Below are 17,304 nucleotides of genomic sequence, written 5' to 3'. Positions count from 1 at the left end.
CTAACCTAACCCATAAACCCTACGCAAACCCTTAACCCTAAACCCTAAACCCTAAACCCTAAACCTACCCTAAACCCTAAACCCTAAACCCTACCAAACTAACCTAACCTAACCCAACGCACCTAACCCCCTAAACCCTAACCCTAAACCCTAACAAACCCTACTAAACCCTAAACCCTAAACCCTAAACCCTAAACCCCTAAACCCTAAAAATACCCTAAACCCTTAAACCCTAAACCCTAAAAAACCCTAAACCCTAAACCCTTAAAAACCCCTAAACCCTAAAACCCTTAAACCCTAAACCCTAAAAAACCTCTAACCCCTAAACCCTAACTAAACCCTAAAAACCCTAAACCCTGAACCCTGAACCCTCTGAACCCTAAACCCTAAACCCTAAACCCTTAAAAACCCTAAACCCTAAACCCTAAACCCCTAAACCTAACCCTAAAACCCTAAACCCTAAACCCTAAACCCTCATAACCAACCCTAAACCCTAAACCCCTAAACCCTAAACCACTAAACCCTGAACCCTGACACCTGAACCCTACAACCTCTGAACCCTAAACACCTAAACCCTAAACCCTTGACACCCTGAACCCGACTGAAACCAAACCTACAAACCCTAAAACCCTAAACCCTGAAACCCTAAAACCCTAACCCTAAACCCTGAACCCTAAAACCCTGAACCCTGAACCCTGAACCCACCTGCGCAAACCCTGAAACCTACCCTAACCAAACCCTGAACCCTAAACCCTGAACCCTAAACCCTGAACCCTAAAACCTGAAAACCCTAAAAACCCTGAACCCTAAACCCTGAACCCTAAACCCTGAACCCTAAACCCTGAACCCTAAACCCTAAACCCTGAACCCTAAACCCTGAACCCTAAACCCTGAACCCTAAACCCTAAACCCTAAACCCTAAACCCTAAACCCTAAACCCTAAACCCTAAACCCTAAACCCTGACCCCTGACCCCTAAACCCTGACCCCTAAACCCTGACCCCTAACCCCTAAACCCTGACCCCTAAACCCTGACCCCTAAACCCTGACCCCTAAACCCTGACCCCTGACCCCTAAACCCTGACCCCTAACCCCTAAACCCTAACCCCCTAACCCCCTACCCCTAAACCCTAACCCCTAGAACCCTGAACCCTGAACCCTGAACCCTGAACCCTGAACCCTGAACCCTGAACCCTGAACCCTGAACCCTGAACCCTGAACCCTGAACCCTGAACCCTGAACCCTGAGCCCTGAGCCCTGAGCCCTGAGCCCTGAGCCCTGAGCCCTGAGCCCTGAGCCCTGAGCCCTGAGCCCTGAGCCCTGAGCCCTGAGCCCTGAGCCCTGAGCCCTGAGCCCTGAGCCCTGAGCCCTGAGCCCTGAGCCCTGAGCCCTGAGCCCTGAGCCCTGAGCCCTGAGCCCTGAGCCCTGAGCCCTGAGCCCTGAGCCCTGAGCCCTGAGCCCTGAGCCCTGAGCCCTGAGCCCTGAGCCCTGAGCCCTGAGCCCTGAGCCCTGAGCCCTGAGCCCTGAGCCCTGAGCCCTGAGCCCTGAGCCCTGAGCCCTGAGCCCTGAGCCCTGAGCCCTGAGCCCTGAGCCCTGAGCCCTGAGCCCTGAGCCCTGAGCCCTGAGCCCTGAGCCCTGAGCCCTGAGCCCTGAGCCCTGAGCCCTGAGCCCTGAGCCCTGAGCCCTGAGCCCTGAGCCCTGAGCCCTGAGCCCTGAGCCCTGAGCCCTGAGCCCTGAGCCCTGAGCCCTGAGCCCTGAGCCCTGAGCCCTGAGCCCTGAGCCCTGAGCCCTGAGCCCTGAGCCCTGAGCCCTGAGCCCTGAGCCCTGAGCCCTGAGCCCTGAGCCCTGAGCCCTGAGCCCTGAGCCCTGAGCCCTGAGCCCTGAGCCCTGAGCCCTGAGCCCTGAGCCCTGAGCCCTGAGCCCTGAGCCCTGAGCCCTGAGCCCTGAGCCCTGAGCCCTGAGCCCTGAGCCCTGAGCCCTGAGCCCTGAGCCCTGAGCCCTGAGCCCTGAGCCCTGAGCCCTGAGCCCTGAGCCCTGAGCCCTGAGCCCTGAGCCCTGATCCCTGATCCCTGAGCCCTGATCCCTGAGCCCTGATCCCTGAGCCCTGATCCCTGAGCCCTGATCCCTGAGCCCTGAGCCCTGAGCCTGAGCCCTGAACCCTGAGCCCTGAGCCCTGAGCCCTGAACCCTGAACCCTGAACCCTGAACCCTGAACCCTGAGCCCTGAACCCTGAGCCCTGAGCCCTGATCCCTGAGCCCTGAGCCCTGAGCCCTGAGCCCTGAGCCCTGAGCCCTGAGCCCTGAGCCCTGAGCCCTGAGCCCTGAGCCTGAGCCCTGAACCCTGAGCCCTGAGCCCTGAGCCCTGAGCCCTGAACCCTGAACCCTGAACCCTGAACCCTGAACCCTGAACCCTGAACCCTGAACCCTTGAAAGTCTTTACTCGCAAATCATTTGTGCAAGTGCTTGAAATGATGATAAATATTTACCTTTACAATGTGAGTCCCGGAGCTCCAAGATAAGTTTGCTAACTAAGAACATATTTGATATTTCTCAACCCCAAAATGCTCATGTGCAAGTTTTTATCCTCAAATTATTTGTGCAAGTGCGCATACCTTCACAAAAGTGGGTTCCGGAGCTTCGAAACAAGTTTGCCAACTAATGACATATTTGATATTTTCTAACCCCAAAATGGTCACTCATAAGTTTTTTTGTGCAAATCATTTGTGCAAGTGCTTGAAATGGTGATAATTATTTGCCTTTATAAAAGTGGATCCTGGAGCTCCAGAATAAGTTTGCCAACTAAGGACATATTTGATATTTTCTAATCCCAAAATGGTCACTCACAACTTTTTATGCGCAAATCGTTTGTGCAGGTGTACAAAATGACGATAAATGTTTATCTTTAAAAGTGGATTCTGAAGCTCCGGAATATGTTTGCCAACTTAGGACATATTTGATATTTTCCAACTCTAAAATGCTCACTCGTAAGTTTTTCCGCCCAAATCATTTGTGCAAGTGCGCATATCTTTATAAAAGTGGGTCTCGGAGCTTCGGAACAAATTTGTCAACTGGGGATATATTTGATATTTTTCAATCCTAAAATAGTCACTTACAAGTTTTATGTGCAAATCATTTGTGCAAGTGATTGAAATGACAATAAATATTTACCTTTATAAAAGTGGGTCCCGGAGATCCAAAACAAGTTTGCCAACTAAGGACATATTTGATACTTTCGATCCTCAAAATGATCACTCGCAAGTTTTTACACTCAAATCATTTATACAAGTGCACGAAATAACGATAAATGTTTACCTTTACAAAAGAGGGTCTCAGAACTCCGGTTCAAGTTTGTCGACTAAGGATATATTTAATATTTTCCAATCCCAATATAGTCTCTTGCAAGTTTTTACGCACAAATCACTTGTTCAAGTGTACGAAATGACAATAAATATTTACATTTACTAAAATGGGTCCTAGAGCTCTGAAACAAGTTTACCAACTAAGGACATATTTAATATTTTCTAATCCCAAAATGGTCACTCGTAAATTTTTAAGCATAAATCATTTGTGCATGTGTACGAAATGACGATAAATGTTTACCTTTACAAAAGTGGTATCCGGAGCTTCGAAATAAATTTGCCAACTAAGGACATATTTGATATTTCTCAACCCCAAAATGGTCACTCGCAAGTTTTTAAGTGCAAATCATTTGTGCATGTGTGTGAAATGAGTATAAATGTTTACTTTTACAAAAGTGAGCTCCGGAGTATCGGAACAAATTCGCCAATTGATAACCGCTAGACCACTGGCACTCAGGCTGAGGTCGAGCCCTGAAGAAGAACCAGGCCCAAAATCCATCAGAACCCACTACATAAGCTGACCCATTAGCACACCACCCAACCCGCGGTTGAAGCAGGCCGGGCTGACCGAGGGCCCGAGCTCATCAGAGAGGAACCCAGCTATAATACCTGGCTAAACTCCGGCGTCGGAATTCCAACCTTCCAACAAAATCCCCATTGGAATCCGGAATTCTCGAACCTAGAATCTCCTTAGAAGAGTAAAAATAAGGTTTTCATAAAATAAATTTGAAAATTCTTTCTTTTAGAGTTTTGTGTTAAAACGAAAGAGAAGAGTTTTTGAAAGAAAACCCCAGGTTCGGCGGTCGAACTTTCAGGTTCGGCCGCCGAACTTTCAGGTTCGGCCGCCGAACTTTCAGGTTCGGCCGCCGAACTTTCAAGTTCGGCAGCCGAAGGTGATTCCTCCATGCCGCCGCGGGACCTTCCTGTTCGGCCGCCGAAGGTGGTTTATGTAGCCACCTATAAGAGGCCTTCAGCCCGAAAATGTGAGAGTTTTCTCTCCATTTTCGGGCAGAGGTGAGTCCTAGCCCTCCCTTGTTTGCTCCTGTTGTTTTTCCTTCAAATCTCTTAGAAAATTCATGAGTTTTCTCTCTTTTTGAATATTTGAGTTCAAATCTAAAGTTTTAAACCTTGGAGACCTCCGGAGACCGTTTTACCTCATCTCCAAGTTAGGGTTGCTGTCACCTTTAGATCTCCAAGAGGTAAGTTTATTTCCTTGCTTTTTCTATATTTTAAATAAGTTTTAAGAAGGGGTTAAGGATTGTTATTGCATGAAATGCTTAAATCTAAAGTTTTAGGGTTTGAGTTAGGTTGATAATGAATGTTTTCTCTTGTGTTGTTTTTGTTGTTGCTTGTTGAGGATTAGGCTAGTTTTATGTCCCTTATACATGTTGAGAGAGTATGAATGTTTTTGAGTAGTTGGGTGTGAGGATCGGAGTGTTTGGTGGCTATGTGCTTAGGGCAAAATCGGGTTCTGCCTTGTTGGAGAACCCAAGTTCGACCGTCGAAGCAAGGTTCGGCCGCCGAACCTGCTTGTGGAGGCAGCCTTTTGGCTGCCTAACCCGCCTCTGAAGGTTCCAACCTTCGGATCTGTGTGGAGTTTAGGCCGGTTTAGGCCGCCGAATCTGCCCCCGAAAATCTCTGACTTTGGATCTCTAAGAGACCTTCGGCCGCCGATGTAACGACCCGAAAATCGGACCGCTACCGGCGCTAGGATCCGGGTCGACTTAAGGCCGCCGGGACCCGTAGCAAGCCAAACATACAACCTGCAAACCTGTATAATCCCATACATGATCAACGACATACATAAAAATTTAAAACTTTTCTTTTCGTAAACATCAACCAAACTCAACCTGTGCATAAATATAAACATAACTTTGATCCCTCTGTGGGATCTCATCTGTGCCCTCAACTGCTCGAATTCTATCATCTTCAATTCCCTTGAACTATCAGGGAAAGCCCACCCTGCAAATTCATTAGCAAACTCCTCCCAAGTCATGCTGTCCACTCTCGGGTTCACATAATTTTTGAACCACTCCCGTGCCTTCTTGCACTTGAGCGTGAACCCGGCCATTTGAATGGCTCTACTGTCATCAGCCCCAATCTCATCTGTAATTGCCTTGACCCGCTCCAAGTACACGAACGGATCATCACCGGTTTCGAACTGGGGAGCACCCAGCTTCATATAGTCTGTCATCTTGACCTTGCTCCCACTGGCTGATCTAGATCTAGGAGGTTGAGCAACTGGGGCTGCTGGTTCTGCAGGTGGTGGAGGTGGTGCAATATTTTCTGAGGTAGGGTTTGCTGGACTTGGATAATAGGGTGGAGGTGGATACATTGGGTACTGAGAGTAAGGTGGGTAGTATGGTGGGTATGGCATCTGTGTGGGATAAGGGGTGAAACTAGGGTAATCCGATGTACCTCCCATCGAATACCCGGGATGTTGTGAGAGATGTGGGTAGTGAGGTGGCTGTACAAATCCCGAGGCCTGAGTGCCTCCTTGGGACTCTCCCATTCCTTCTTCTGACATATTGACTCCCAAACTGCCATCCCTTCTCTGTTCTACGTCCATATCATCCCCCATATCCTCTGACGCTCCTCCCTGAACTGTCCCTCTGACTGATCTGCTCCTACCCAGATCCAGAGACCTTCTAGGGTCTCTTGCTACTCTGTCCCTGTTGGACCTGCTAGACATTGCCCTAGGCAATGCTGGAGGACGGGCGCTCATGCCCTCATCCTCAGGTGGTACTCCAGTCAATCTTGCTGATCGACGAGTTCCTCTCATCCTGTTTTCTGAAAAACAGTACACATCACAAGCAACATTAGCATCATATGGTTCATGTGGGCACACATGAACCCGCATCTCATACATCACATATCATAGCATATCATTAATGCACATGCATATTATCATGGCATTCACATCATCATACAAGACAGGACTCCACATCCTATCCTAGTGGACATGATCTTTCCTATTGTGCTTGACCTTCTATAACATCTATGAGCCCGACACTCTAGGTCCGACCATATGAACCTAGGGCTCTGATACCATTCTGTAACGACCCGAAAATCGGACCGCTACCGGCGCTAGGATCCGGGTCGACTTAAGGCCGCCGGGACCCGTAGCAAGCCAAACATGACCCGTAGAACTGATGCCTGGAACCCGACCGATCTCTATCCCTCCCTACAGGATGGCGCCAGCAGAATTGAAAGAGTTGAAAGAACAGTTGCAAGAGCTGGTAGACAAGGGTTTCATCCGACCGAGTACCTCACCCTGGGGTGCTCCAGTCTTGTTTGTCAGGAAGAAGGATGGATCCCTTAGACTTTGTATCGACTACAGGCAGTTGAACAAAGTCACTACCAAGAACAAGTACCCATTGCCAAGGATCGACGATCTATTCGACCAGCTAGCAGGAGCGGGTTGTTTCTCCAAAATAGATCTGAGATCGGGGTACCATCAGCTGAGGATCAGGGAAGAAGATGTGCCAAAGACAGCTTTCAGGACCAGATATGGGCATTTTGAGTTCCTTGTGATGCCGTTCGGGTTAACTAACGCCCCTGCAGCATTCATGGACCTCATGAACAGAGTGTTTAGCCAGTACCTGGATCACTTCGTTATTGTCTTCATAGATGATATCTTGGTGTATTCCAGGAATGCAGAGGAGCATGCCCATCATCTGAGGTTGGTTCTACAGACCTTGAGGGAACATGGCTTGTATGCCAAGTTCTCCAAGTGTGAGTTCTGGCTAAGGAGCATTTCGTTCTTGGGGCATGTAGTGTCAGAGAATGGGATAGAGGTGGACCCCAAGAAGACAGAAATTGTGGCTAACTGGCCTAGACCCACTTCAGTGACAGAGATCAGGAGTTTCTTGGGTTTGGCAGGTTACTACAGGAGGTTCGTTTAGGACTTCTCAAAGATAGCAGCTCCTCTGACCAGACTGACCAGGAAGAATCAGAAGTTTGTGTGGACCGACCAGTGCGAAGAGAGTTTTGAAGAGCTTAAGAAGAGGTTGACTTCAGCGCCAGTTTTAGCTCTGCCATCTAGTGATGAGGACTTTACAGTCTTTTGTGATGCGTCTCGTGTGGGACTGGGTTGTGTACTGATGCAAAATGAGAGGGTGATTGCTTATGCTTCGAGGCAGCTAAAGAAGCATGAGTTGAATTACCCCACACATGACCTTGAGATGGCAGCAGTAATCTTTGCACTCAAGATGTGGAGGCACTACCTCTATGGGGTAAAATGTGAGATCTTTACAGATCATAAGAGCCTGCAGTACATCTTGAGTCAGAGGGATTTGAATTTGAGACAGAGGAGATGGGTAGAGCTGCTGAGTGACTATGATTGCAAGATTCAGTATCATCCGGGTAAGGCGAATGTCGTGGCAGACGCCCTAAGCCGGAAGTCACTAGGCAGTCTATCCCACATCAGGGCAGAGAGAAGGCCAGTGGTGAAGGAGTTTTACAAGCTCATTGAGGAAGGTCTACAGTTGGAGTTGTCTGGTACAGGTGCCTTGGTTGCTCAGATGAAAGTGACACCCGTGTTTCTGGAGCAGGTGGCTCAGAAACAGCATGAGGACCCAGAGTTAGTGAAGATTGCCAGGACTGTTCAGTCAGGCAAGGAAAGTGAGTTCAGATTCGACAATAAGGGGATCCTCCGCTGTAACAGCCCGAAAACCGGTACCCCTCTTGTAACGGCCCCAAACTGCTCGGCACTAGGATCCAGATCGGCTTAAGGCCGCCGGAACCCGTAGCAAGCCTGCTAAACATCCTGAACTCTAGGTATAATCCCGTGCATGATCAAACTTTACATAAAAACTTAAGCTTTGATCTTGTAAAAACCTTTAAACTTGTTTTCCTTACCTCAGCTTGACCTATGCATGAAAACATAGAACCTCATACTAGGTGGGTCATCAAGCTTGCTTTAAAACCATGCCTGCTTTGGGTCAAGGGATTGAGACCCTTTCTTCCCTCACGGCCATTCAAAACTCATGAGATTAAAACATTCTGAAAACCTTGCATACAATATAAAAACGTTTATAAAGCTTTACCTTGCCTTAAAACAAGCTCATGCATGACCAAGGGATTAACCAACACTAGGCAAAGCACGACTATATGCCACAATGCATATACTTTTCTCAACTTGGTTCTAACTCTTTAACATTACGCTTTCTATTCATCATATTCTTTATATACATAAGGACCATACATCAAGTCCATCTATCATCATTATCATCATGTCCACCACTAAGCTAAACAAACATACAAAACATACATAGCATTACATAACATATCATCTCTTTAACAACTTTCTTACATAACATCCACTATCCCCATAAACATATACATACAAGCATCTCTTATACATAAACAAAACACAACTAAGCTATTACAACCAAACATGGCAACCCATGCTTGAACCTCTTCTTTCCCCATAGCTTACTCTGACTGAACTCTGGCTTACTTACTCTGGCCCTGCAAAACTGGGGTTAAGGGAATGGGGTGAGCTACAAGAGCCCAGTGAGTAGAAACAGAGAAAAACATTTGATTTAGTTCCTCCTTTTTTTTTTAGGTTTATTATTATCTATTTTATTGTTCCACCCTTTTTATGTATTTTATTATAAAGACATTTTATTCAATTCAATTATTCTTCTTATTCATGCATTCATGAAATGCGTCATATCACAATTATATCACAACAAACATCTCACTCCCGCTTGAGTTCATGCTAGCAAATCTCTTCCTCTTGCGGGTGATTTTAGAGGGTTCACGTAACGTCCTTCCCCTCAGGGTTAGACATGACCCCAACATTCCCTCTGTCAAAACTTGGCCCCGAAGGAGCTCTCATGAGGCTTTCCTACATGTACTCGCCCGATTAACAAAGACTCAATGACAGACTTGCGGGCTATTGAGGTCGCCTTGGTCCACCCATCTCATCATATACACAGCAAATTATGCAATGCGTCACCTTCGTGAAACTAATGCAATCATCCTATCACATATAAACATGGTGCATGGGCATGGTGAAACTAGTGCAATCATCCTATTACATAACATGATGTATGAGTATGCTTTAGGCATTAGATTTCTTAAAATAAAAGATTTGGTTAGTTCTACTCACCTGAAGCCACTGCTCAACAAACTCAGGGTCAACTAGCACTGAAGCTAGACACCTCTCCTCAGGTCCAATCCTACACATATGGACTCACATGAGGTACTAAACACATTCTAACAACTCATAAGAAACTCCCCAAAAACCCCTCTAAACATCACTGAAACATGCATAGGAAACAGCCATGAAAAGGCTGGACAGGCACTTTCGGCGGCACCTTCGGCGGCCGAAAGCCCCTTCCAGAGACGAAACTCGGGTAGGTTCGGCGGCACCTTCGGCGGCCGAACCCTCTCTTCAGAGACGAAAGTCAGGCACTTTCGGCGGCCGAACATTACCTTCGGCGGCCGAAAGTCTGCTTTCAAGCCACAACTCAACTTTCGGGGGTAAGGTTGGGCGGCCAAACCTATGCATCCTCAGGCACGTTCGGCGGCCGAAACCACCTTCGGCGGCCAAACCTGAGTTCATCCAGAACTCAGCCTTCGTGCACAACAGCCTTCCAAACCTCACAAAACATCCCCAAACCTCACATACTCTCTCCCAAGCATGCATACACACTCCCACAAGCATAGGAAGCAAGGAAACTAACTCAAACTCCTCAACACATCATCACATAACATACATTGGGCATAAAACCCACATAAACCTAAACATGCATATCTACCCATACTCAACCATAAAACCTCCACAAAACTTACTTAAAACTTTATTAAAACTCAAGGAAAACAAGGATCTACACTTATCTCTTCAAGATTGAGGATTGGTGCGACCCAAAGCTTGAGGTGTGGAGAATCCAAGCTCCAAAAGCTCCAAGCTCTCCAAACCTCCGATCTAAGCTTTAAAACTACAAACCAAGGATAGAACCCATGAAAAACTTGAGGGATTTGAAGGAAAGACATACAAACAACCAAGGGAGGGCATACACTCACCTGAGCTCGGGAATGGGGAGAAAACTCGCCCATTTCCGATCTGAGGGCTCTTTATAGGTGGCCTGGTCAACAACCTTCGGCAGCCTAACGTGCCCCCTAAACTCATGCATGTTCGGCGGCCGAACCTCACTTTCGGCGGCCGAACCTTGACTTGCTCCCACAAAGCTTTCGGAGGCCAAAGGCACTCCCGAAGCCTTTCCATGTTCGGCGGCCGAACTTACCTTCGGCGGCCGAACCTCTGATTGTCCCTCCTTGGTCTTTTCTCTTCAAAAACCCAAAACCTTTTCCATTTAAAACCATAAAACACTTAAAAACATTTTAGAAAACCTTTTAGAAAACCCCTACTATACCCCTCAGAAGGATCCGACACCCGAGATTCCACCGGACGGTAGGAATTCCGATGTCTGAACGAGCGGGGTCTTACATCCGCTATGGGAGTCGATTGTGTGTACCAGATGACATAGGGCTAAAAGGAGACATTATGAGAGAGGCTCATAATGCAAGATACAGCATTCACCCCGGAGCCACCAAGATGTATCAAGATCTGAAAAAGGTTTATTGGTGGCCAACTATGAAGAAAGAAGTGGCGCAGTTTGTGTCAGCCTGCGAAGTGTGTCAGAGGGTGAAGCTGGAACATCAGAAGCCGGCTGGAATGCTTAACCCGCTACCTATTCCAGAGTGGAAATGGGAGAATATAGCTATGGACTTCGTAGTGGGGTTACCGGCGACGTCCAACAGATTGGACTCCATATGGGTGATTGTGGACAAACTCACCAAATCTGCTCACTTCATCCCTGTCAGGAGTGGCTATTCTGTGGACAAGTTGGCGCAGGTGTACGTTGATGAGATAGTCAGACTGCATGGGGTTCCTGTTTCTATTGTGTCAGATAGAGGACCCCAGTTCACCTCCAGGTTTTGGCGGAGTCTGCAGGATGCCATGGGTACTAGGTTGGATTTCAGCACTGCCTTCCATCCACAGACAGACGGACAATCAGAGAGGACCATCCAGACCATAGAGGATATGCTGAGAATGTGTGTGCTGGACTTTGGCGGTTCTTGGAGGCAACATCTACCTTTGGTGGAGTTTGCCTACAATAACAGCCATCATGCTAGCATTGGGATGGCTCCATATGAAGCTTTATATGGAAGGAAGTGCAGGTCACCTGTTTGCTGGGAGGAAGTTGGAGAAAAGGCCTTGGCAGGGCCTGAACTAGTAGAGATCACCAGCAGGGTGGTACCCTTAATCAGAGAAAGAATCAAGACAGCTGCAAGCAGACAGAAGAGTTATGCAGACATCCGCAGAAGACTAGTAGAGTTTCAGGAGGGGGATCTGGTATTGCTTAAGGTGTCTCCAATGAAAGGAGTGGTTCGGTTCGGGAAGAAAGGTAAGCTGGCTCCGCGGTACATCGGACCCTTTGAAGTCTTGCAAAAGATTGGGAGTGTATCGTACAAGCTAGATTTACCTGCTTCAATGGAGAGAATCCATCCGGTTTTCCATGTTTCTATGTTGAGAAAGTTCGTGTCAGATCCGGGCATGGTTCTTAGTGAGCCTGATGTGGAGATCTAAGAGGATCTCACCTATGTTGAGCAGCCAGTACGGATCCTAGACACCCAGATCAGGAAGCTGAGAAACAAGGAAATCCCAATGGTGAAAGTCCTGTGGAACCACCACAATATGGAAGAATGCACTTGGGAGACACGGGAGTCTATGCTCCGGCAATATCCTCATCTCTTTTAAGGTTAGTCTCTATGTGGTTCATGTGTATGTTATGTTGATTGCTATGCATGTACTAGTTGAGGAACATTCGGGGACGAATGTTCTTAAGGGGGGGAGAATGTAATACCCGGCTAGATTCCGGTATCGGAATTCCTACCGTCCGGTGGAATCTCGGATGTCGGAAGCCTCTAGTAGGGTGAAATCATGTTTTTGTAAAATGTTTAAGGAGTTTTATGATTTTTAAGTATTAAATAAAATGAGTTTTTGCATGAAAAGTCATAGGAGGAAAACCCAGGTTCGGCCGCCGAAAGTCAAGTTCGGCCGCCGAACATTGCATGGATGCGGAGGCACTTTCGGCCCCCGAACGTGGCCTGGCCAGCCACCTATAAATGGGGCACTTAGCCGAAATGGGCGAGCTTTCTCCCATTTTCGGCCACAGCAAGCTTCTGACCTTCCCTTTGCAACTCTTGTGTTCTTCCTCCAAATCTCTTCCATTTTTCTTGAGTTTTAAACTCACATTGCAAGTTTTGAGCATTTAAACCAAGTTTTGGAGCTTTGGGAACTCAGGAGCTCATTTTCGTGGATCTCCAAGTTTAGGTCGTCTCCCTCTCGATCTTCAAGAGGTAAGAGCCGATCTTAAGCTCCTTATGTGTTTTAAATAAGTTTTATGCAAGATCTATGGGTAGAAATGCATGTTAGGGTATATGTTGAGTTATGGGTTAATATTGATGTTTTGAACAATGTGTGTGGATTTTGTGTATTTGAAGTGTTGTAGTTGGGGTATATGACTGTTTGAGACCCCTAGGGAACTTGTATGCATGTTTTGGTTGAGATTTATGCATGATTTGAGGTTTTGGGTGGCAAGGGGTTCATGTGAACCAAGTTTCTGCCCTTCTGGCAGAAACCAGGTTCGGCCGCCGAAGGGAGTTTCGGCCGCCGAACCCCCTTGTGGAGGCAGCATTCGGCTGCCGAAACTTGCCCCCGAAAGAAGACTTTCGTCTCTGTCTGGGAGTTTCGGCCGCCGAAGGTGCCGCCGAACCTGCCTGACTTTCGGCTCTGGAGGGACTTTCGGCCGCCGAACCTGCCGCCAAAAGTGCCCTGTTCAGCCGTTTCTTGCATGTTTTTATGTGATGTTTTCATGATGTTTCAGGGGGTTTTTGGGGAGTAGTTTAGAGTTATGTTCAAGTATGTTTGGTCCCTCATTTGAGTCCACCTGTGTAGGTTCGGACCCGAGGAACCGAGGACCCCAGCAGTGAGTTCAGCTGCTTCGGTGTTGTCAGAGTCAGCCAGAGGTGAGTGGAACTAAAACTTAATCTTTTAAATTAAATGTTTTATCATGTTTCATGCATCATGATTATGCAATAGGATGATTGCATTAGTTTTTACGAATATGCCGCATTGCATAAATTATTGTTGATGTGGGTGAATGTCGGATGACCCAGTTAGTCCATGACAGGAAGACCAGGCCCCATGCTACAGGCCTGGCACAGAGTAAGAAAGACCAGGCCCCATGCTACAGGCCTGGCACAGAGTAAGAAAGACCAGGCCCCATGCTACAGGCCTGGCACAGAGTAAGAAAGACCAGGCCCCAGTCTACAGGCCTGGCACAGAGTAAGGAAAGACCAGGATCCCATCCTATGGTCTAGTACGGCTATGGGACTTGAAGACCAGGAGCCAGAGGAGGCCCTGGGAAAATGGTAAGTAATGTATGTTCTGACAGGAAAGACCAGGACCCCATTCTACAGGCCTGGCACAGAGTTAACTTGGACTAATTGGTGACAAGTTCACCCAACCCTTATGTGAATTGTTTGTGTTATGATGCATTTCATAGAGCATAGTATTAAAGTGTTTTAATAGTTCAGCTCACTGGGCTTTTAGCTCACCCCTCTCCCTTTACCCCCAGGCTTGCAGGTACAGTATAGTGCGGGAGTCCGGATAGAGTAAAGAAGTCATGTTTATGTAATAGCTAGCAATGGACATGATCGGATTGTAATGTAAAAGTACAGTATAGTTATGTAATGAGTTTTATGGATGTTAGTGTGTGCTTGACCATAGAATGTTGTATCCCTTTTTATACATGATCTTAGAGATTTTGATGATGTTTATGTAAACCAGCTCAACACAGGTTATGTTACCCTTTGAGGGCACAGATGAGATCCCACAGAGGGATCAAAGTTATGTTTATATTTATGCACAGGTTGAGTTTGGTTGATGTTTACGAAAAGAAAAGTTTTAAATTTTTATGTATGTCGTTGATCATGTATGGGATTATACAGGTTTGCAGGTTGTATGTTTGGCTTGCTACGGGTCCCGGCGGCCTTAAGTCGACCCGGATCCTAGCGCCGGTAGCGGTCCGATTTTCGGGTCGTTACAGCCGAACTTGCCGCCGAAAAGTCCCCTGCCCAACCTTCTTCTGCTTATTTTGCATGCATGCTTTGGAATGTTTTAGGGGATTTTTGGGGAGTTGTTTGGAGTCTTGTAATAGTTATGTTTGGTCCCTCATTTGAGTCCATCTATGTAGGATCGAACCTAGGAGACCGTAGAGGCCTGCAGTGAAATAACTGTGTCAGTGTTAGGCAAGCGTCAGCCAGAGGTGAGTAGAACTGAATTGATTTATTATTTTAAAGAATTCAAACTTTTAAGCATACTCATGCATCACGAATGTCATGTATATGTATTAGGTTGTTTTGCATTAGAATTCACGAATATGATGCATTGCATAATTTACTGTTGATGTGGATGGATATTGGATGACCCATTAGCCCTCGAATATGATATGATATGATATGATAAGGAAGTCCAGGTCGAGTGTAACGATCCGGAAACTGGACCGCTACCGGCGCTAGGATCCAGATCGGCATAAGGCCGCCGGGACCCGTAGCAAGCCTAACATACATCTTGTGTACCTGTTAAATCCCATACATGATCATACATATACATAAAACATTAAACCTTCTCTTTCATCTACCAAGCTCAACCTGTGCATACACAACTCATAAACATAAAACCCCGCACTGGAGCCCTCATCAAATACTCCAATGGGGTAGCATATCATACGTTGAACTTGGTTTACATAAACATCATTAAAACTTTTCATTAAAAAGATCATGTACCAAAAAGGGATTAACAACATACTAGGGTCAAGCACAACTCTAAACCTCAATAAACATCATTACATTACATTACGATACTTTACATTACAATGTCTTTCTCATGTCCACAGCTAACTATTACATAAAACATAACTTTACTCTTGCCGACTTCCTGATCTAGTCCGTACCTGCAAACCTGGAGGATTAAGGGAATGGGGTGAGCTACTAGAGCCCAATGAGCATAATAGTAAAACATAATATTTAAAACATATGATCTCATGGAATGCATCACGTCACAAACAAATCACATCAAGGATGGTTTTGTCACCAATAGCCCTCAACACATTCCAATAGTGCCAGGGGCGTAGCATGGGCCTCACTGGTCTTTCTCTTACATAAGATAACACAACATTCCAATAGTGCCAAGGGCGTAGCATGGGCCTCACTGGTCTTTCTCTTATATAGTACCAGGGGCGTAGAATGGGCCTCACTGGTCATACATACCATACCATATCATGTCATATCATATCATCATACGAGGGCTAATGAATCATTCAACACTCATCCACATCAACATTAAATTATGCAATGCAACATATTCGTGAATTCTAATGCAAACAACCTAATATATCTCATGGCATTCATGATGCGTGAATCATGCTAAAACTTTCATTATTTGCTTTGAAACATAAAGAGTCATTCTACTCACCTTAGGCTAGCTCTGACAAGACACTGAAGCAGCTATCTCACTGCAGGGGTCCTCGGTTCCTCGGGTCCGAACCTACACAGGTGGACTCGAATGAGGGACCAAACATATATGAACATGACTCTAAAATACTCCCCAAAAATCCCCTAAAACACCTTAAAACAATCATAGGAATCATGCAAAGGAAGGCTGAACAGGGCACTTTCGGCGGCAGGTTCGGCGGCCGAAAGTCCCTCCAGAGCCGAAATTCAGCCACTTTCGGCGGCACCTTCGGCGACCGAAAGTCCTTTCCAGAGACGAAACTCATGCATGTTCGGCGGCACCTTCGGCGGCCGAAAGTCCCTTCGGCTGCCGAACCTGAGTTCTTCCAAAGTGGCAGAACTTAGCCAAACATTGCACATTTTCCTCCCAAACCATTCAAACATGCATTTACCTATTCTACAACATTCATACACAAGCAAATCAGCATTTAGGGGTCTCAAACTCTCCTAAACCCCAACACAAACACAAAAGGCAACTCAAACAACATACATTACTCAAAAACTCAACATTAACCCTAACATACAATCAACTAACTTACACATGCATTTCTACCCCATAAACTTCATAAAACTTATTTAAAACATACAATAAAGGTAGGATCTAGGCTTACCTCTTGAAGATCGAGAGGAAAGACGATACTAACTTGGAGATGGGAGAAATCTAGCTCCTTGAACCTCCAAGCTCCAAAACTTGCTCTAAGCTTCAAAAATCTTCAAAACCAAGATAAAACTTGTTAAAACTCGAAAGATTTGAGGAAGAACATCAAAACCAACCATGGGAGGGCATGGACTCACCGTTGGCCGAAAATAGGGGAGAAAGCTCGCCCATTTTCGACCATGGGTCCTTTTATAAGTGGCAAGTCAGGCCACCTTCGGAAGCCGAAGGCGACTCCAAAACGCATGCATGTTCGGCGGCCGAACATGAGCCACATTCAGAAGCCTAACGTGCCCCCCCTAAACTATCCCACGTTCAGCGGCCGAACCTGGAAATGCCTCCATGGTCTTTTTCATTCAAAACTCAATTTCTTTCTTACTTAAAACCTTAAAATACATTAAAACATCTTATGAAAACATGATTTTACCCTTCTAGAGGTTTTCGACATCCGAGATTCCACCGGACGGTAGGAATTCTGATACCGGAGTCTAGCTGGATATTACATCGAGGCCCATTCTACGCCCCTAGCATTATGGATATATTATGTTATGTTTAAGAGGAAGTCCTAAGGAGCTCCCGTTGAGGGCCGGACATTATTGGAATATGTAGAGGGTTACTGGTGACAAGTCCATCTTGATGTGTATTGTTTGTGTTGTGACGCATTTCATTCGATCATATGTTTATTAAACTATTTTTATTTT

The 17,304-nt window shown here is 46.4% G+C and overlaps 1 protein-coding gene across 1 annotated transcript; it reads right to left on the bottom strand.

Annotated features, from left to right (window-relative positions):
• Positions 1–1,227: 1,227 nt before the first annotated feature.
• LOC122721527 (pupal cuticle protein 36-like) lies at positions 1,228–2,536 on the bottom strand (the record flags this gene model as incomplete). Its single annotated transcript, XM_043949389.1, has 2 exons — positions 2,485–2,536; positions 1,228–2,381 (listed from the first exon to the last, which is right to left on the bottom strand). Coding segments are annotated over exons 1-2 (1,206 nt in total), but the record flags the coding sequence as incomplete, so codon positions are not given.
• Positions 2,537–17,304: the final 14,768 nt, after the last annotated feature.

This window comes from Manihot esculenta, chromosome 13, assembly GCF_001659605.2.
Source record: "Manihot esculenta cultivar AM560-2 chromosome 13, M.esculenta_v8, whole genome shotgun sequence".
Classification (NCBI taxonomy): Eukaryota; Viridiplantae; Streptophyta; class Magnoliopsida; order Malpighiales; family Euphorbiaceae; genus Manihot; species Manihot esculenta.
This window is presented reverse-complemented; position numbering and strand designations above follow the sequence as displayed.